Consider the following 20,679-nt stretch of genomic DNA (forward strand, 5'->3'; position numbering starts at 1 on the left):
CACCCCCACTGCTCCACAGAAACTGAGCCAGCCTTCTAACCTTGCCCCCCTCCCCCCCCAGCACAAGCTACTTCAGGAGATGACCACCGACCTCCTAGCCCCATCCCTTGTGCAAGCCTAATCTTAGGCTGGAGAGACCTTCCTTTAGGGTACCCCAGCTAGGGTTACTAATGAGCCTCAGGCCTAACTCAATCACAGGAATCCTACCCTTAGTAACTCGACTGCTACCCTTAAGTCACCAAAACTCTAATCCAAGGATCCCTATCAGCTCAAAGCTTATGTATACCCCTAGGGACCCCTATCCTTAGTATTCCTAGCCCAGGCAGATCTAGCAACCCCATGTGTTGCCTTAATCTAGGGTGGATTCTTTTTAGCAACCCTAACCCTGCATTGAGGCTCCCTAGTGGCCACAGGCCTAATCTTACCCTGGGAATCCCTACCCTTAGTAATGCTAACTTTAGCCACAGGAGGCCAACCCTTAGTCCAGGAACCCCAACCATTAGTAACCCTAACCCCAGCTCAGGGAGCCCTTTAGTAACCCTAGCTGGAAGACACTGGTGGGCCTCAGGCCTAATCTCAACATGGAAACCCAAGTCTCCCTTCCCCCAAATAAAGTTGCCTCCACCACATCCACAAAGGGGAGATTCATTCCCATCCTGCCAAAAGCTTGAACAGCTTCTTGACTGCCCAAGCCTACCCTGTCCCCACACCTTCCCCAGGAGTCTGTATAATCAACTTTTCCCTATGCAGCTGCTAAACTGTTAGTTTCCATCCTGCCAAGAGGGGACAGTGTGGAACTAAAGTTAATATAAAAATATAATACAAAGCATACTGAAATGATTGGGTTCATTTTTAAGTTTAATTTGATTTAAAAAATCCCTCATTTAAAGAAATCTTCCTGTATGAGATTGGAGCAGTGTGTGTGTGTTGCCTGAATAAGTAGGAAAATAACATTCTGGTGCTATCAAGTGGCAAAAGAGCCTAATTACATGAGTGCTTAAAAAATAAACCCATTTTCAGTTAAATGTGGGAAGTACTTATAAATTACATAAGGAGACTTATGTAAATAAGTTACACATGAAAAAGATTTGATCATCCAGTATTTAATGCTTCTGCATTCACCATCTGTACTGCTTACCCAGCCTTCCCTCTCTCTTCTTCAGAAATGCATCTACTCTTACAGAAAGTGCTATGGGATTTCAAATGTCCATGCAGAGTAGGCAGCACTTCAGTTTTTAAGGCCTCATCCCATTATTAAATGGCATGATCATACAGATGGATCTTGAGAGGAAGCAGGTACCAGTGGCCAGGTGTGTACTTTGACCAAGCCCACTGCTGCAGAGGGTGTAAATCAGTGCAGAATTTGCCCCATACATCCTCTATCCTGTAACTCCTATTCACATTCCCCATACAAGATTGCAACTCTTAACGAAATTCCATCTTCTCTGCTGTTCAATACAAATAACGAATGCAGCATACTGAGTTTCTAAAGGTTAACGTTGGACTCCATCAGCTGCTCTGTTAGAAAAGCATCACAATCTCTGAAGCACACAAATGGCATGATTCCAGTAGATCTTGCTATGCTGCCTAGTCACATGAAGTGTTGACACAGCACAGGATGCATGAACATATCTAAAAACAAAAACACAGCTGGTTTAAATTCAAGTTTAAACATGGCCACTCTACCCCACCTCTTTAAAGAAAAAAGAATACAGAACTTTGGACAGCGGTTACATGACAGGAATGTATTTCCCACAGAGGTTTCCTGTGTATATTGCTGTAGTCCTCCAGTAAACTTTATTTCCATCAGATCTCAGTGTAGGGGAAATCAGTACTCACACAAAAAGCTGTGAGCAGGCCCATCACGAAGGCAGCCACGGAGAGGCACAGTTTATCCTTCTAATTAGTCCTCAGCTTGTTTTCTCTGGAATCACTAGGCAGGGTGACTGTCAGACACTGCTCTGGGTACTCGCCTGTCTGGAATGAGTCCCCTGGCCTCTCTGGAGAGCCATCTGTTAAAAGGGTGGTGGTGGCAGGGGCCACAGACAGGAAAGACACTTCTCGCGCGGCAGCGGAGGGGAGAGAGTGCAGCTTCCCTGGGGGGCTGTCCTTCCGCCTGCATGCCCACGGAATGCAGCAGTAGGATTGCTGCTGCAATGAAGGAGGCTTTCGTTTATTTCATTTACCTTCCTGTATCTGAGCTTCTCTCCATGCCCTGATGGAAACAACTCAAACACCGAAACCCACAGAGAGAACCGGGCTAGGCTGCCCTCGGAGAGCCCCGTTCGCAGCCCCACGGGATGGGGGGCGGGGGAGGAGACTGCCCCGGAGCACGGCAGTGCTGCCCCAGATGAGCTGTGGAGGCACCTCACCCCCAGCCGGACGCAGGCCCATCGGAGCTTCCCGGGGCTGAACTCCACCCCGCCACCGCGCGCTCCCGGCAGCTAGATTCTCCTCGGGAACCCCAAGGGCTTCCCTAGGGTGCGTCACCGCAGCTTCGGCCACTCAGCGCTGCTTCAGGCGCCCCGCCCACTCCGTGCGTCAGCAAATCGCTACGCAGAGGGGGCTCCGCCTCCCGTTGCCATAGTACCGGCAGGGACCGGATTAGCCAATGGGGTGCGGTGGGATTGTTGTCGGCCTGCTGCGCCTGCCGCGAGCGGGCGGGATGGTGAGTAGCGCTGGGGAGATACGGGACCCTCTCCCCGGTCCCTGGTCCGCGTCCACACGGCTCGGTGAGCGTGTCCTGAGGCGGAGTAAGGTCTCCTGGGGCCCTGGGCCGGAGCAAGTCTGGGGAGCAACGCGACGTAACGCTGGCCCCGTGCTCCCCTCCCCCCGCTCCGCCCTATTCCACCCTTCCCCCCACGGCCCCGCCCCATTCCACCCACAGCCTTGCCCTGTTCAACCCCTTCCCTCACAGCCCGTCCCATTCTGCCCGCCCTGTTCCGCCCCTTCCCTCATGGCCCTGCCCCTGTTCCACCCACAGCCCCACCCTTTCCCGCCCCTTCCCCCGTGGCCCCATCCCCACTTGCTCCTCCCTGCTGCGCTGCCCGTAGCCTGCGGAAGCGGGGCCGTGGTGGAGAGGAGGAGCTCCCCGAGCCAGGCCGCAGCGGAAGATAGGGGTGCCAGGTGTCCAGTTTTTGACCGGAACACCTGGTCGTAAAGGGATCTTGGCCGTTAAAAGTCCAGTCGGTGCTGCAATGGGAGCCCGGGGCTAGGGCAGGCAGGGAGTCTGCTTTAGCTCCGTGTGACTCCCAGAAGTGGCTGCCAGGTCTGTGCGGCCCCTAGACACGCGGGTGGCCAGCAGGGCAGGGCTGGCTTTAGGGTGATTTCCCGGAAATCGGGCCCCGCACTCTCCGCCAAAGTGCCGCAGGAAACAGCGGCAACTGATTGAGCTGCCACCGAATTGCTGCCGTCTTTGGCAGCATTTCGGTGGCAGCTCTTTCGAATCAGGCCTCGCATGTCCTAAAGCCACCCTGGTGGCCAGGAAGGCTCCGCACGCTGCCCCCACCCTTAGTGCTGGCTCCACAGCTTCCATTGGCCAGGAACCATGACCAATGGGAGCTGTGGGGACGGTGTCTGCAGGTGCGAGGGCAGCGCGCGGAACCTACAAGGCCACCCATGTGCCTAGGGGCTTCAGGGACCTTGTGGCCATTTCCTGGGAGCTGTGATAAGTGCCACTGGGACTTGGCACCCTAACCCCCTGTCCCAGCCCTGAGTCTCCTCCACCCCAAATCCCTCATCCCCATTCCCAATTCATAGCCCATACCCCCCGCTGGAGCCCGTACCCCCTCCCCAGCCCCTACATCAACCCAGAGCCCTCTCCTGCACCCCAAACCTCTCAGCCCCACCCTAGAGCCTGCACCCCCAGCCAGAGCCCTCACCTCCTCCCACACCCCAATCCCACCCAACCTGGAGCCCTCTCCTGCAGCCTGAACCCCTAATTTCTGGCCCCACCCAAAGCCCACATCCCGAACCCAGAGCTCATACCTCCCACGCCCCAACCTCTGGCCCCAGCCTGGTGAAAGTGAATGGGGGTGGTGGAGAGTGAGCGACGGAGGGAGGGGGATGGAGCGAGCAGGGTGGGGTCTTGGGGAAGGGCAGGGGCAGGGGCAGGTCTGGGAGTCGGGCAGCAGTGTTCAGTTTTGTGCCATTGGAAAGTTCGCAACCCTAGTGGAAGGAGAAAAAGAACATTCCCTCATCTTCCCTGGCCCCTGTTTTTTCTTCCTTTTTTTCTTTTTCCTCCTCCTATAAGTAATAGCAAGTAAATGAAAATAAAGTGAGGTACCTTGATTGTTCTTGAGTTTAACTTATTTTTCCACAGACCACTTGAAAATCATGGAGGGTCTCGACAGACCACTTAATGATCTTTCCAAATACTACTACTGTAAAGCGCTTTGGATAAGAGTGCTTTATTAAAAAAATGCAAAATAAGTTGGGGTGTGGGGTCTGGCCAGGAGCTAGGGTGAGGTAAGGGGCTCAGGGTTGGGGCAGGAGGTTGGGGTGTGGAGCGCTTACCTGGGGCAGCTCCGTTTGGTGCGAGGGGTGCAGGTGGAAAAGGTGTGTGTGTGTGCAGGAGCTCCTGTTTAGTTCTCAGGGTGGGGATGGGGATGTGGGGGGTGTAGGAGTCAGGGCTGGGGAGGTGTGAGGGGGTGCAGGAGTCAGGGCAGGGGGCGGGGGAGGTGTGTGGAGGGATTCAGGGGTCAGGTCAGGGCTGGGGACGTGTGAGGGGGTGCAGGGGTCAGAGCAGGGGGCTGGGTGTGTGTGAATGGCATGGGGGACAGGGCAGGGGGCTGGGATTGTGTGAGGGAGGTGCAGGGGCTAGGGGTATGTGTTGGGCATGCAGGAGTCAGGGTGGACAGTGGGCTGGGGTAATGGGGGTGCTCACGGCAGGGGGCTGAAGGAGGTATGCCCTGATTCCAGCCCCTTCCCGAAGGCCCTTCCCCCACCCCTTCTCCTCCCGGGAGCAGCAAGGGTGCTGAGGCTCCATTCTTCCCCCTCCCTCCTTCTGGCAAACAGCTGATCCATGGCAGGGAAAGGGGGAGGGGAGCACCCTCCGGGGAAGAGGTGGGGGAGGAGCTTGGCTGCCGGCAGAGCCTGCCCTGCTGGAGCAGGAGCAGGCAGCATCAAGCTTCTGCCCCCACAGGAGAAGTGTGGGGGGGGAGGGTGAGAAGAGCAGCCCAGGCCAGAGCCCCTTTGGACTGTGGGCCCAGCGCCATGGTGCCAGTGGTGCCATGGTAAATCTGGTACTGGTTGGAGCCCTAGCCCCCTGCTCTCCACACACACATCGGTCTGACTTGGGTCAGTCATAGGATGAAGGTGACTATATTTCCTAAAGGGAAATCAAGACACTATGTGGTATTTAGGATTGTCCCCCTCCGGGCTGGCCTTAGGGGGTTCCCATGCACCCATGTGGGGCTGGCCTGAGATGTCTGTCATCGCTGCTCACTCAAGCTCCACTGTGCCGGGCTGGCGTTGCCGCTCACTTCTCCCCTGAATGTTTTTCCACACCTCAGTAGGGGGGCAAAAATTGGCATTTGTCCTGTTCGCTCTTTCCAACTGATCATCACTTGGCAAGAGCAAACGGGACAAATGCCCAGTTTTGCCAAAAAAAATCAGGATGCCTGGGACAGGGCTTAAAAAGGGGACTGTGCTAGCCAAAACAGGATGTATGGTCACTGTAGTCAGTGAGTGCTCTGGGGAGCCTGGATCAGCATCCACCTCGTGCTCCCCATCAGTACCCAGCCTAAACTGGAGTGAAGCTAATGATCCAATCAGTGGACCAAATTCGGTGAATCCTGGTCACGTGCCACCTGAGGCATGTTGTGCATACGCTGAGAAGAAGTGAGCAGTCTAGGCCTGGGTCCTAGGTCCTGCTAGTGGGGGTAGGTCAGGGCGAAAGTCTCCCTGACACTTGGGTCCAAGCCTTGCCATTTTGCAGAGTGGATGCAACTCAAGAGGCAGATCTGAGTAATAAGGTCTGCATAGTGCAGTATGGATGCATTAGCATGGCTGTGAGACCCATGTCCAGTAATTCTAAGCCCAGTTTACAGTGCAGTGTGGATGCTCAAGTGTGGGCTTGGAAACACTGAGTCCACAAGCTCGGGTAATGCAGTGTAGACATACTGTGGGAGGTGTCCTTTGTGAGACAGGGTGCAGCAGGCAGGCTGGGTCCCTTATGCTAGTCATTCACGTGGTCTCTTGTTCTACTAATGTTTCCAAGGCTTCCAGCCCCAAGAAAGTGATGGAAGGGGCAGCGACCCGGAAGAAGAAGGTGGCACCCAAGTTGGTGCTCACTGAAGAACAGAAACAGCAGTTGCGAGAGGCCTTTGATTTGCTTGATACCGATGGCACTGGTACTGTCGATGTGAAAGACTTGAAGGCAAGCAAGAAATCACAAATACAATGTGTGCTTGTTGCAAAAAGGCCTAGACCAGCAGATGGTAAAACAGATCTAGTGCTGTAGCTTTCAATGCTAAAAACTTGTGTGTTCTAGAAAACTCAGAGGCTTGGGTACTAGAGGGTTTCCTCCAGCTCCATTCTTCTCACCTGACTGCTACTGGCTCCTCTGCCGGCTGCCCCTTTCTTCTCCAACATCACTCTTTGGGGAATAGCTCACCAGACAAATCATGGACATGGATCCAGAAACTCAGTTTTGAGGTTGTGGATTAGAGTCTAAGCCCTGGTCTACACTACGAGTTTAGGTTGAATTTAGCAGCATTAGATTGATTTAACCCTGGACCCGTCCACATGACGAAGCCATTTTTGTTGACTTAAAGGGCTCTTTAAAATCCATTTCTGTACTCCTCTCTGATGAGGGGATTAGCACTGAAATCGACATTGCTGGGTAGAATTTGCAGTAGTGTGGATGCAATTTGACGGTACTGGCCTCCGGGAGCTATCTTAGAGTGCTCCAATGTGACCACCCTGGACAGCACTCTCAACTCAGATGCACTGGCCAGGTAGACAGGAAAAGCCCTGGGAACTTTTGAATTTCATTTCCTATTTGACTAGCGTGGCAAGCTGATCAGCACAGGTGACCACGCAGAGCTCATCAGCATAGGTGACCATGCAGTCCCAGAATTGCAAAAGAGCTCCAGCATGGACCAAACGGGAGATACTGGATCTGATCGCTGTTTGGGGAGATGAAGCCGTGCTATCAAAACTCCATTCCAAAAGACAAAATGCCAAAATATTTGAAAAAATCTCTAAGGGCATGATGGACAGAGGCTATAACAGCGACCCGCAGCAGTGCCACGTGAAAATTAAGGAGCTCAGGCAAGCCTACCAAAGAGGCAAACGGCTGCTCCGGGTCAGAGCCACAGACATGCCGCTTCTATGATGAGATGCACGCAATTCTAGGAGGGGCCCTACCCCTGTCCATGGACACCTGCAAGGGGGGAATCTCACACAACAGGGATGAGGATTTTGGGGACGAGGAAGATGAAGAGGTGGAGGAGGATGAGGATAGTGCACAGCACGCAAGCAGAGAAACCATTCTCCCCAGCAGCCAGGAACTGTTTATCACCTTGGAGACTATACTCTCCCAATCCAAGCTCACGGACTATGAAGCCGGAGAAGGCATCTCTGGTGAGTGTACCTTTGTAAATATAATGCATGGTTTAAAAGCAAGCGTGTTTAATGATTAATTTGCCCTGAAGACTTGGGATGCATTCGTGGCCAGTACAGCCCCTCCTTTTAAATGGCCAACCTGACGGGTACTTGGTATGGGAAAGGAGGCCGCTGCTGTTTGAAAGTATTCCCACATGTTATGAAGGTTGAATAAGCTGAAGGACTGTGACTTACCATGGCTGCCTGCAAGCCAAATTCTGTTGCCTGGCCCTGCGTGTGTGATCTCTCACACCAAACCGTCAGGCCCTCAATATAAGAGGCAAAATGTGACCTTGTACCCAAAGCACTTGTGCTATGTAATGTTAACAGCTTGGTTCACCGTGAAAGAGTCTACCCATTGTTCTCTAAAATGTATCTTTTTAAATACTACTCTCCCTTTTTTCCTCACGCAGCTGCAAATGTTTCAACGCTGCCCCTATCATCTCCGTCCCAGAGGCTAGCGCAGATAAGAAGGTGAAATAAAGCACTCATGATGAAATGTTCTCTGAGCTCATGCAGTTCTCCTGCACTGAAAGTACTCCACAGAATGTGTGGAGGCAAACAATTTCAGAGTCCAGGAAAGCAGAAAATGAACACGAGGACAGGAGGGATCCACGAGATGAGAGGTGGCAGGAGCAAGAAGAGAAGTGGTGGGAGCAAGATGAGCAGAGGCAGGATGCAATGCTGAGGCTACTGGGGGATCAAACTGATGTGTTCTGGTGTCTGGTGGAACTTCAGGAAAGGCAGCAGGAGGAAAGACTACCACTGCTGCCCCTGTGTAACTGCCCACTCTCCTCCCCATGTTCCATAGCCTCCAAAACCAGATGCCAAAGAACGTGGAGGGGGGGCACACCGAGCACTCAATCACTCCACCCCAGAGGACTGCCCAAACAACAGAAGGCTGGCATTCAATACGTTTTGAAGTGTGGCCTTGTCCTTCCCTCCTCCCCTCATCCACCACCCCGCCTGGTGCTTCCCTCTTCCCCCACCCCTCCTGGGCTACCTTGGCAGTTATCCCCCTATTTGTCTGATGAATTAATAAAGAATGCATGATTTTGAAACACTAATGACTTTATTGCCTCTGCAAGTGTTGATCGAAGTGAGGACGGCAGTTGGCTTACAGGGAAGTAGAGTGAATCAAGGGGATGGATTTTCATCAAGGAGAAACAAACAGAACTGTCACACTGTAGTCTGTCCAGTCATGAAACTGGTTTTCAAAGCTTCTCTGATGCGCAGCGTGTCCTGCTGTGCTCTTCTAATCGCCCTGGTGTCTGGCTGCGCATAATCAGCGGCCAGGCAATTTGCCTCAACCTCCCATCCCACCATAAACGTCTCACCCTTACTCTCACAGATATTGTGGAGCACACAGCAAGCAGCAATAACAATTGAAATATTGGTTTTGCTGAGGTCTAAGCAAGTCAGTAAACTGCACCAGTGCGCTTTTAAACGTCCAAATGCACATTCTACCACCATTCTGCACTTGCTCAGCCTATAGTTGAACTGCTCCTTACTACTGTCCAGGGTGCCTCATAAGCCATAGCATTAAGGAGTAGGCTGGGTCCCCGAGGATAACTATAGGCATTTCAACATCCCCAACAGTAATCTTCTGGTCTGGGAAGTAAGTCCCTTCTTGCAGCTGTTCAAACAGACCAGAGTTCCTGAAGATGTGAGTATCATGTACCTTTCCTGGCCATCCCACGTTGATGTCGGTGAAATGTCCCTTGTGATCCACCAGTGCTTGCAGTACCATTGAAAAGTATTCCTTGCCATTTAAATACTGGCTGCCAAGGTGGTCTGGTCCCAAGATTGGCATATGCGTTCTGTCTATCACCGCACCACAGTTAGGGAATCCCATTGCAGCAAAGCAATCCACTATGAGCTGCACATTTCCCAGAGTCACTACCCTTGATAGCAGCAGCTCAATGATTGTGTTGGCTATTTGGATCACAGCAGCCCCCACAGTAGATTTGCCCACTCCAAATTGATTCCTGACTGACTAGTGGCTGTCTGGCATTGCAAGCTTCCAGAGGGCTATTGCCACTCGCTTGTGAACTGTGAGGGCTGCTCTCATCTTGGTATTCTTGTGCTTGCAGGGGAAAGCAAGTCACAAAATTCCATGAAAGTACCCTTACGCATTCGAAAGGAATCATCCCAGACACGCAACACTATGCAGTCCCACCAGTCTGTGCTTGGTTCCCAGGCCCAGAATCGGCGTTCCACGGCATGAACCTGCTCCATTACCACCATGATGTCCAAATTGCCAGGGCCTGTGCTTTGAGAGAAGTCTGTGTCCATGTCCTCATCACAACAGCAGCAGGGAGCTGAGTGGGATCCATGCTTGCCATGGTATGGCGTCTGAGGGAGAGCAGGAGAGCAGAGTTGCAGCAGAAGTGGTGGATGGCAATGGATGCCACGAGAATAGATATTTATACCAAATGATGAGAGGACCTGTGAGGTGGATTCATGGCACCAGGAAAGCAGGAGGGCAGAGTTGCAGTGGAAGTGGTGGAGGACGACAGTTAGCACCGCACACATTTCTCGAGGAAGAACACACGTTCCCGGGAGCCCATGACAGACAACATGGAAATTCGCTATGGAGACATGAGCAGGAGAGCAGAGTTGCAGTGGAAGTGGTGGATGATGACGGGATGCCATGAGAATAGATATTTATAAAGAACAATGAGAGAATCTGCAGGGTCGATTCATGGCACCAGGAGAGCAGAGCTGCAGCAGAAGCAGTGGTTGGATGACGACTCTTAGCAATCCTACTGCACTGTCTGCTGAAAGCAGTGTGGCGTTTGCATGGAAAAAAGGCACAAAACGATTGTCTGCCTTTGCTTTCACGGAGGGAAGGGCGACTGATGACATGTACTCCAAACCACCCACTACGTTTTTTCTCCATCAGGCATTGGGAGCTCAACCCAGAATTCCAGTGGACTGCGGGAACTGTGGGATAGCTACCCACAGTGCAACGCTCTGAAAGTCGACGCTAGCCATGGTACTGTGGATACACTCCGCCGACTTAATGCGCTTAGTGGGGACATGCACAATCGACTGATTGCTTCCTAAAAATCGACTTCTATAAATTCGACCTAATTTCGTAGTGTAGACATACCCTAAGAAATCTCCTTCCACTGTCATGCAAACCACTTTGTTTCATATCCAAATTAAAGGTCTCTTCTTTCGCATTCACATTTGCTGCACCAAGATAATATAGTCTATACAGCAGGAACTTTCTTAGAATCATAGAATATCAGGGTTGGAAGGGACCTCAGGAGGTCATCTAGTCCAACCCCCGCTCAAAGCAGGACCAATCCCCAACTTTATTCTGAGGTTCCCAGAAACCAGGTACTGATGCATAATATACTTTATGTGATTCTTTACAACTAAGGAGTAATACTGCAGTAAAAATGAAACACACATTATTTTTCTTCATCTGTGTATATAACCTGTAGTGGTGAAATAAATTTTCCCTAACCATCTATAATTGGTAGGTGTTTGAGGGGATTAGATGCTTCAAAGGCCTGGGAATGGGATGAAGTGCTTTTCACTTCCAGATTGCTGGTTCAAATCCAACCCAAGGCAATAGTGACTGAAAGGCATTGCCATTTGATGGCATAAATTTTGTAGAGTGAAATAAATTGTGTAGAGTCTCAGTCCTGGTATCCCAATCACAATAGAAAACCACACCATAAGTGGCATTAATTGATCTTGTCAGCATCTCAGCAGAGGTGCCAGTTTAAATGGACCTTGCAGACTGAACATGCTCAGACCTCTTAGCGGTATCCCTCCAAGGAAAGTTTGAGGCACATTGGAAAGGCAGGATCGCAGAAGTCTGCATTGATGCAGTCTATTCTGTATCTGTTTCTATGTTCCAGATAAACAGATTCAGCCTTCAGGGCTGTTGATCTGGCATGTTTCACCAGCACTAAATTCTGTCTCTCTTTCATACACTATTTAAAGGACACTGGCCGCTTAAAAGTCACATTTCTGTCTGAAAATGTGAGACCTACTTCTGTTATATAAATCACCTAAGGTGAGTGTAATTGAACAGATTAGAGAAGGAAAAACATTTTCTTCTGTTCCCACCCTCTCCACCCCCCAATTTGTTTACATAGTGCTTCTGACAACAATTTGGGAATAGTCAGTTTCACTGTTTTCTCTGTTTGGTAAATCAGTTTCCCCTGTGTGTATCTGGGACTGTCACACAGAAGCAAAGGAGAGAAAAGCATTTTAAACTGGGGTAGGGGTTGGGCGGGAGTACTGTGAAATTTCAAAAATTGGCAGAGAGACTCAGGGCTTGGTGTAGTATAGTATCATTCATTGGTATTGTAAACTGGATGCTTTAACTCTGAATGCCAAAAAGCAAATGTATAAGGTCAAAGACATCAGGGTCTAGTCTGGAATAACTGCTCCACATGCAGCGCAGGCCATCTGGGACACCTCTTGTGTCAGGTCCGTTGCCTTGCTAGCGTTTATTATTTGACTTGCAGTAGCACCATCCCCATTTTTTTTCATAGCGTGCAACGTGGTTTCAATTGTCTCCCACTCTTCGCTTCTGTTTGCATTGCCAGCCTATTTTCCATGTTTTCCATGTTTGCAGGTGTCTATAAGGGCCCTTGGGTATGAACCCAAGAAAGAAGAGATGAAGAAGATTATATCAGAAGTTGATAAGGAAGGGTCAGGGAAGATCAACTTCGATTCCTTTTTGTATGCAATGACTCAGAAAATGGTATGTGAATCGGGTTAGCCACAAAAGTCCTGGGCATCCTTAATATGAAGGGCCTTGATGGGAATTTAGAGCACTTAGGACCTAAGAGAGTCCAGTATTTCCAATTCAAAATACTAACTAGAATTCAATAATATTAGAAAGAGAGAGAGAGGGGAAGCCAGGTTGGCTGCTAAAGACAATCATGAGCAAACAAGTGATGAACAAACAGGAACAATTTAACATCCATAGAGAATCCTTATGTAAGACCCACTGAAATACTTCAGCCTACCTGTTGTGCCATCTCTGACACCTGCCTTTTCCCTGAGTAGATCTAATCCACCTCAGTCTGAATTTGGACCACTACTAGGATAGTCCAGTCCTGGTCTCTCAGACTCTTCTTGCAACTTTGTTCATGGCTTTTCCTTAAATAATAAAAGAGAATGACAAATGTAAAATAGTGGCAACAAGTGAACTCTGCAGTGGCCAGGTGCCATCCAAGATATCCTCTTAGCTTAGATTCTTAATAATGTGCATGAGAAGGGATGTTAGAATTCTGGTGGATCACCTTCACTTTGCATATCATTGTTCTGCGCTTTTTTGTTAAGTCTGAGCCAGAATCCAGAGAGGACATTCTGAAAGCCTTCAAGCTCTTTGATGACAATGGAACTGGCAAAATCTCTTTCCAAAATCTCAAACGTGTGGCCAGTGAGATTGGGGAAAACCTCACAGATGAGGAGCTGCAGGTTTGTAATCTACATCTCTTTGTCTCTGCACAATGTTGACATGAGTCTTTGTTTCATGGAAGATTAATTTAACTGTTAGAGGAACTGTGCAATGTTCTGAAACATTTTACCTTCCTAGTTGCACGTTCTTGTTACTAATTTGTAGGTGTGTAATGCTGACAAACCACGGTCATTGGTGGGCAGGATCAAACCTGTGGCCTCTGGAGCTTAGTGTAGGAGCCTTTCCGAGTGAGCTAAAAGCTATATGGCTATTAGCTAAGACTGTAGAGCAGACTCATTAATCTCTCACTCTCTAAGTCAGTGGTCTCCAACCTTTTTATGCCAAAGATCACTTTTTGAATTTAAGGGCAACCCAGGATCTATCCCCCCCTTCCCTGAAGCCCTGTCCCTTCCCCCAAGCCCTGTCCCACTCATTCCATATCCCCCTCTCTCCATTGCTCGCTCTCCCCGACTCTCTCTCACTTTCACTGGGCTGGGGCAGGGGATTGAGATTTGGCAGGGGGGTTGGGGTGCTCTGGGAGGGGGGTCAGGGCTGGGGACTGGGGTGCAGGAGGGTGTTGGGAGTGCAGGAGGGAGTGCAGGCTCTGGTAGCGGGGTCAGGGCTGAAGATTGGGATGTGGCCTCCCACCGGATGGCACTTACCACGAGCGGCTCCCAGTCGGCGTCACAGTGAGGCTAAGGCAGGCTCCCTGCCTGCCCTGGTCACACACTGCTCCTGGAAGGGGCCAACACGCCTCTGCAGCCCCTGGGAGGAGGGTCATGTGGCTCTGCATGCTGCCCCTCTCTGCAGGCACCACCCCTAAAGCTCCCATTGGTCACAGTTCCCCATACGCAGCCAATGGGAGCTGTGGTGGTGGTGCTTGCAGGGTAGGAATAGCAGCACGCAGGGACCCCTGTCACACCCCACCCCCCGGGGCTGTGGGGGCATACTGGCCACTTCCAGGAGCAGCGTGGGGCTGAGGCAGGCAGGCAGCCTGCCTTAACAGCAGCCCTGCTACACCACCAGAGATTGCGATTGACTGGGAGAGTCCCCAGGATCGACCAGTCAATCTGATCGACGGGTTGGTGACCACTGCTCTAAGTCGTCTCAGTGCCACTAGATGGGACAGAACACCACACCCACGAGGTGTGTGGGTTACATACTTCTACTAATTGAGGAAGCATGTCCTGAGCTTCAGAGACTTCCCAGTTCAAATCCCAGACGAGCCCCCACTTATAACACCGACAGACCCCGGTTGTCAGATGGGATCGAACCAGGGGCCTCTGAAGCATAGTGCATGAGCCTCTACTGCAGGGGTCTCAAAGTCCTGGCCCACAGGCCAGGGCTGGCTCTAGGCACCAGCAAACCAAGCATGTGCTTGGGGCAGCACATTTTCAGGGGCAGCATTCCGGACTTTTTTTTTTTTTTTTTGCTTTGGGTGGCAAAAGCCTACACATGGCCCTGGCAGCGGCAGCAGCAGCAGTGTGTCATGCGTGGGGGGGGCGGGCCCTGGGGCCACTGCTGTTCGTGCCCTGGGGGAGCAGTGCCTGCACCCTGGGGCTGGGCTGGGTAGGCTCCGAGCAGGGACACTCGGGCTGAGGGCCACCCTGCAAGGCACATGGAGCTGCCTACAGGTGCCGCAGGGCAGCTGCCCCCCAGTGCTGCAGCTGGGGCTGGGCGAAGCGGCCCGAGCTTCCCAGGGACTGCAGCAGGTTGGTCAGAAGCAGCAGCAGCAGTGGGGCCATTGAGGACAGGGTGCTGCTGTGCAGGGCCCGTGTCCCGCTCTCCGGGGCTCCGCTTCCTCTGGGGCTACCCTGCCCTGGCTCCTCAGCCCCCTGCCGGGGCGGTCCCCCAGCTCTGCCCTCCCAGGTCCCGGCCAGTCCTGGAAGTGGGAGCCCTGGCTGGAGGAACCCTGGGCTGAGGTGCAGCCCAGGAGCCCCGCCGCTTACCTCAACGCTTCCAGTGCTGGATCGCGCTGGAGACGAGGGGGGAGTGGGCGGAGTTAACACTGGTAGGGGGGAGCCCAGGGCTGGGGCGGGGAGAGCCCAGCAGTGGGACAGCAGGGAGTGTGAGTGGAGGGAGGAAGAGAGAGCCCGCAGCAGGGGGTGCGGGTGGGGGAGGGCACTGGTGGTGGTGGTGGGGGGTGACAGCCCAGGGCTAGGGTGGGGGGCAGCCAACATATTTTGATTGGGGTGGCAAAAAACCTAGAGCTGGCCCTTATGCGGGCCATCTGTGACCCAAGAACCTCCCCACTGCGACCTGCGTAAACTTTTTAAAAAGTTCTTTCATTTGGCCCTCATGGCTGCTGGCACGGTGCGGGAGGGGAGTGGGCAGGACAGATTCACATGCCCTTCCCCCCAACGTTGCTCCAGCCTGCTGCTCCTGGGACCCTCCCAGGGGTTGCACTAGGCAACACGTCATTCACCTCGGGCAGTTCCGCTCCCTGCAAGCAATTCCCTATTCCTGCTGTTGCTGGCAGAGAAACAAAGGAGAGAGACCCATGTAGCCAGGCAGCTGCCTGTCTGCTGTAGGCACCCCCCCCCCCGCAGCGTCCATTGGGTGAGGGATGGGGCAGAGATATCATCATTAGTTGCTGGGCAGAGTCAGCCATGGAGGCAGCATCACTAGTTACTGGGCAGAGTCAGCCAGGGCAATATGAAGCCAAGGGAGTGAGGGAAAATGTTGGGAAATGGGCTGGGAGGTGGTGTGAGCACCATCTTTAGTGACATTATTGGCCTGCTGGGAGTATTTGAGGACTGGCACTGGCCCTAAGATAAACTGAGTTTGAGACCCCTACTCTACCGCATGAGCTAAAAGCCATGTGGCTATTAGCTAAGGCTGTAGAGCAGACTCATTAGGGTGACCAGATGTCCTGATTTTATAGGGATAGTCCCGATTTCTGGGTCTTTTTCTTATATTGGCTCCTATTACCCCCAACCCCCATCCCGATTTTTCACACTTGCTGTCTGGTCGCCCTAAGACTCATTAATCCAGTGGTGGGCAAACTATGGCCCGTGGGCTGCATCCAGCCCACCAGCCGTTTTAATCCAGCCCTCAAGCTTCCACTGGGGAATGAGGTCTGGGACTTGCCAGTGCTCCAGCTGGGGAGCAGGGTTGAGGGTTGCTACGTGCGGCTCCCAGAAGCAGGGACATGCATTCCCTCTCCAGCTCCTAAACGTAGGGCAGCCAGGGGGCTCTACTCTGCACACTGCCCCTGCCCCAAGTGCTGTTCCCATAGCTCCCATGGACCGGGAACCATGGCCAATGGGAACTGGAGGGGCAGAGACTGCGGACAGGGCAGTGTGCAGCAGAGCTGCCTGGCCGTGCCTCCGCATAGGAGCCGGAGGGGGGACATGCCACTGCTTCAGGGAGCTGCTTGAGATAAGCACCACCCTTAGCCTGCATCCCTGAGCCATCCCCCCCTCGCACCCCAACCCCTTGCCCCAGCCTCAATCCCCCTCCTGCTCTCCAAACCCTTCGATCCCAGCCTGAGCACCCTTCTGCATCCCAAAACCTTCATCTCCAGCCCCACCGCAGAGCCTGGACCCCCAGCCAGAGCCCTTGTTTTTCCCGCCCCTGGTGCACCAACCCTTTGCCTCAGCCCTGATCTCCTTCCCACCCTCCAAACCCCTCAGTCCCAGCTCTGAGCACCCTCCTACACCCCAAACCCCACATCCTCAGCCCTGCAACCGCAACCAGAGCCTTCAGCTCCACATTCCTCCTCCGCCCCAGCCCCCTCCTGCACCCGAACTCTTCATTTCTGGCCCCACCCTGGAGCCTGCATGCCCAGCCAGAGCCCTCATCCTCTCCCACACTCCAACCCCAATATCTTGAGCGTTCGTGGCCCACCATACAATTTCTATACCCAGATGTGGCCTTCGGACCCAAAAGTTTGCACACCCCTGCCTTAATCTCCCTCTCTCTCTCTCTAGTTATGTCTACAATGACAATTGAACGACAAAAGTTTTACCATGACAAGTGCAAGTGTGAACAACACATTGTCTGCAGGAGCACTCTCCTGCTGCCAACGCAAATACTGCTCCTTGAGGGTGGAAGTTTTTTGTTGGCAGGAGAGCCGACAAACAGCGGCGAAACTGTACGAATTTTAGCTAAAAGCTGTGTAGTGTAGACCAGGCCTGCACAACATACGGCCGCAGAGGCTCACTGTGCGGCCCGCGGCAGGATTCAAAAGGCTCTGAGCTGCCCGCAGCGGCAGGGAGCCCAGAGCTCTTTAAATCTCAGCCACGGCCGGGATTCAAAAGGCTCTGAGCTGCCTGCAGCGGTGGGGAGTCCAGAGCCATTTAAATCTCAGCCGCAGCGGGATTCAAAAGGCTCTGGACTGCCCGCAGGGGTGGGGAGCCCAAAGCCCTTTATATCTCAGCCGCAGCCAGGATTCAAAAGGTTCTGGGCTGCCCGCAGCGGCGGGGAGCTCAGAGCCATTTAAATCTCAGCCGCGGCCGGGATTCATAGGGCTCTGGGCTGCCTGCAGCTGCGGGGAGCTCAGACCTCTTTAAATCTCAGCCGCGGCCCGGATTCAAAAAGCTCTGAGCTGCCCGCAGCGGCTGGGAGCCCAGAGCTCTTTAAATCCCAGCCACGGCCAGGATTCAAAAGGCTCTGAGCTGCCTGCCTGCCAGCTGCGGATGGGATTCAAAGGCCCTGGGCTGCCCACAGCCATGGGGAGCCCAGAGCCCTTTAAATCTCAGCCGTGGCCGGGATTCAAAGGGCTCAGGGCTCCCCGCAGAGATTCTCGGCCGCGGCTGAGATTTAAAGGGCTCAGGGCTCCCCACCACCACGGGCAGCCCAGAGCCCTTTGAATCCCGGCGGCGGCACCAGCAAATGTGCTGGGGCTGGGATTTAAAGGGGTTGGGCTCCCCTCAGCAGCAGGAGCTCTGGGCCCTTTAAATCCCTGCCCCAGCCCCACAAAGCTCCGGGTTCCTGCAGCCGCCGGAGCTCCGGGCCCTTTAATTTGACCCTGAGGGCGCCCAGCCAGCTCTTCAGCTGGGAGCCCCTGATTGATTTAAAATCAAGTATCACCTCCCCACCCCCAACCTTCCTTTTTGGCCCACAGCTGTTTTGATGGGGCGGCATGGAAAAGGAGGGTTTGTTTCCGCAGGGCTGGGCGGTGCTGGGGCGGAGTGTTTCCGCTGGGCCGGGGGTGTGTGTGTTTTCATGGGGCTGGGGGATTTTGGCCCTCAGCTGTTTTCTTTGGAGTAATGTGGCCCTCGCTGCTTTACGAGTTGTGCAGGCCTGGTGTAGACAAAGCCTAAGTGGTCTTGGTGCCACTAGAATGGGACAGAATACCACATCCAGGAGGTGCGTGGGTTACAAGTGAGGAGAGGGGATTTCTGCCTTCATCTGAAACATTAAATATTGGCCAGAGAGGGAGGTGGGATATTGGATTTCACACACAGAGGATCTGCTGTGGCAAATTATTTGTTACTTAATGCTGATAAGCAATAATCATCCCCCAATAGATGACAAGACTGGAACATCCCTTTCTTACCTTTCTGTTTGCTTTAGGAGTGTTTCCTGGAACTCTCCCATTTCCCAAAAGGTCATTCACTTTTTTCAGTTCCTATGCAATGAAGGGGCAATGCAAAGTGATGTATCATGGCCAGTTATGGTTACATCTCATCTGATGAGAGCACTGTTTCATTTGTAGTATATGGCTACTCTCATTTGGCTTTGCGATTCTCCTTTTATGCACCACTTAGACCATGATAGTGCTTCTCAACTGTATGTATTTATATAAAATCATCCCACATCAGTAATGCATTGTAAAGACAGAGCAGTTGGAATTTTACAATTGATCAAACTCCAGGAATTTAGACCAACATGCCTGGACATTAGCAGAACCGGTAGCATATTTTCTGACCATACAGAGTCTTGCTGATAAAATGATTACAAGAAATCTGTGCTTAATAACAAAATGGATAAGGAAAAATCCCTCTGGCAATCTTTTTTTTCCTTCTTAATCTGACATTTACAGCCCTTTTCTGGGTGAGCACATAGTTCAACATGTAAAAGGATTCAGTAGCACATACACTGTTGCAGCCACTTCTTAGAGTTTTAAACTCTGACTCTTTACTGTGTCCTCACCAGTGGCTTAGCGGAGTTGCAGTGCTCTGGATTTACACTGTTGCAATACCTTAGGAACTTCTTCCCCAACACTGTATTACCCAATACATAGCTTGAAATAGGGTAAGTGCTTTGAATACTTTGGATGTGAAAGCTGCTTGAATAAAACCCTGTTTGCTTTCCATTCCTCTCCCCTAATCTGCTTTCATGTGCTTCTTCTGGGTGTAGTTTGTCCCTTTGTAGAGATCCAGCACAAGACCTATGCACTGCTTAGATCCCATTTAAGCCCTATGTTGAGTGCTGCATAGACCTTGTGCTGAAACTCTGTGAACGGGTGAATTCCATCTTCTCTAAGCCCGCCTAATCTGGTCTCTGAATCCTTATTGTCCTGCAGGAAATGATTGATGAAGCAGATGTGGATGGAGATGGGGAAGTGAATGAACAGGAGTTCCTGCGGATTATAAGGATGAACAGCATGTAGCTAGATGTTTCTCTTTTCTTTTTACTCACATTTTTAAATACAGTTGGTAGGTACATCTGTTTTTTCTCCAGCCTCTCTCCATTCTCCTGGGGTTAAAAAATGGGGGATCACTATCAGAAATTTCCAAAATCTTGGTTGGAGTGAGACTGAATTACTGATTTTTAGCTGTCTATATCCTAATGTTGGATTCCATTGCAGAATTTTTAAATGATCTCAGGTAGCATTCTGGGTGTAGATAAAATATTGACTTGTTTATTGATTGTTTTCATGTTCAAGTGTGATAACTTCATTCCCCTTTTAATTGCTTCCAAAAAAGGCAGGGGAACGGACTTTCGGGAATAACAGACACATTTTTCAAAATGTACTTTTTAAGAAGGAGCCAATTCCAGAGACCGATCCCAGAAACCCGATCAAAATCTGTTCCTGGCACATACTTAGGCCCTGATCCTGCAATCAGATCCATGCTGGTGGACCCTGTGCCTATGCCGAGACCCACTGACTTCACAGGATCTTCCTGCAGGAGTCTGTCCATTCAGAACCAACTGCAGAATGGGTCCTAATTTGTCTGTAGCATTCACCTAGAAAGTGAGGTGCATGTATCTGAGACTTTTAAGTTGATTTTGATTAGCCCAGTGTGGGAATTTGAGATGTTTCACTTTAGCAATGTGAGAGTCCTAGTGCAGTGAATTGGTATAGAAGATGCATTGCAGATGGTGAACTCTGTCATCACCCTTCTTGAAGTACACACTGAGTTGTCATCAGTATTTTATCCCCTGGCCTGATTTTACACTGTTTTCATTTGTTTTATCCACTGGCGCTAATTATTTTCTGTATCCCAATAAAACTTGTTTATAACTTTTTCTCTTCATGGATTAGTTCTTTCCACTGCTTTGGACTCTTCATCCATAGCATGATATTCCACCTAAATATTTCCCTTTTATAATTTCAGCCCTTTGCTGCCTCCACAACCCCACAGGGATTACCCTCAAAAGTTAATTCTGATGGTGTGTGAATGAACTTTGGTACCCAAGCCCACTGCATTGTGGAACTAACTCCTGCAGCCACTGACAGCGATTCT

The 20,679-nt window shown here is 51.6% G+C and overlaps 1 protein-coding gene and 1 long non-coding RNA gene across 4 annotated transcripts; one reads left to right on the plus strand and one right to left on the minus strand.

Annotated features, from left to right (window-relative positions):
- Positions 1-837: 837 nt before the first annotated feature.
- LOC115657151 lies at positions 838-2,458 on the minus strand. The gene is made up of 2 exons (XR_004001891.1): positions 1,840-2,458; positions 838-1,632 (listed from the first exon to the last, which is right to left on the minus strand). It is a non-coding gene; the product is annotated as an uncharacterized LOC115657151 (long non-coding RNA).
- A 65-nt stretch (positions 2,459-2,523) lies between these two features.
- Positions 2,524-20,440, plus strand: LOC115657149 (caltractin-like). 3 transcript variants are annotated; one of them, XM_030574529.1, is made up of 5 exons: positions 2,524-2,668; positions 6,221-6,379; positions 12,212-12,340; positions 12,925-13,062; positions 19,515-20,440. In XM_030574529.1, exons 1-5 carry the CDS (start codon positions 2,612-2,614, stop codon positions 19,599-19,601), a joined length of 570 nt encoding a protein of 189 aa, XP_030430389.1. In that variant the 5' UTR covers positions 2,524-2,611; the 3' UTR covers positions 19,602-20,440. The 3 variants fall into 3 exon arrangements, with proteins under 3 accessions (XP_030430389.1, XP_030430388.1, XP_030430387.1); XM_030574528.1 differs by lacking the exon at positions 2,524-2,668 and having other exon boundaries at positions 6,107-6,379; positions 19,515-19,647; positions 19,918-20,440; XM_030574527.1 differs by lacking the exon at positions 2,524-2,668 and having other exon boundaries at positions 6,107-6,379.
- Positions 20,441-20,679: the final 239 nt, after the last annotated feature.

Source organism: Gopherus evgoodei, chromosome 9 (genome assembly GCF_007399415.2).
Source record: "Gopherus evgoodei ecotype Sinaloan lineage chromosome 9, rGopEvg1_v1.p, whole genome shotgun sequence".
NCBI lineage: Eukaryota > Metazoa > Chordata > Testudines > Testudinidae > Gopherus > Gopherus evgoodei.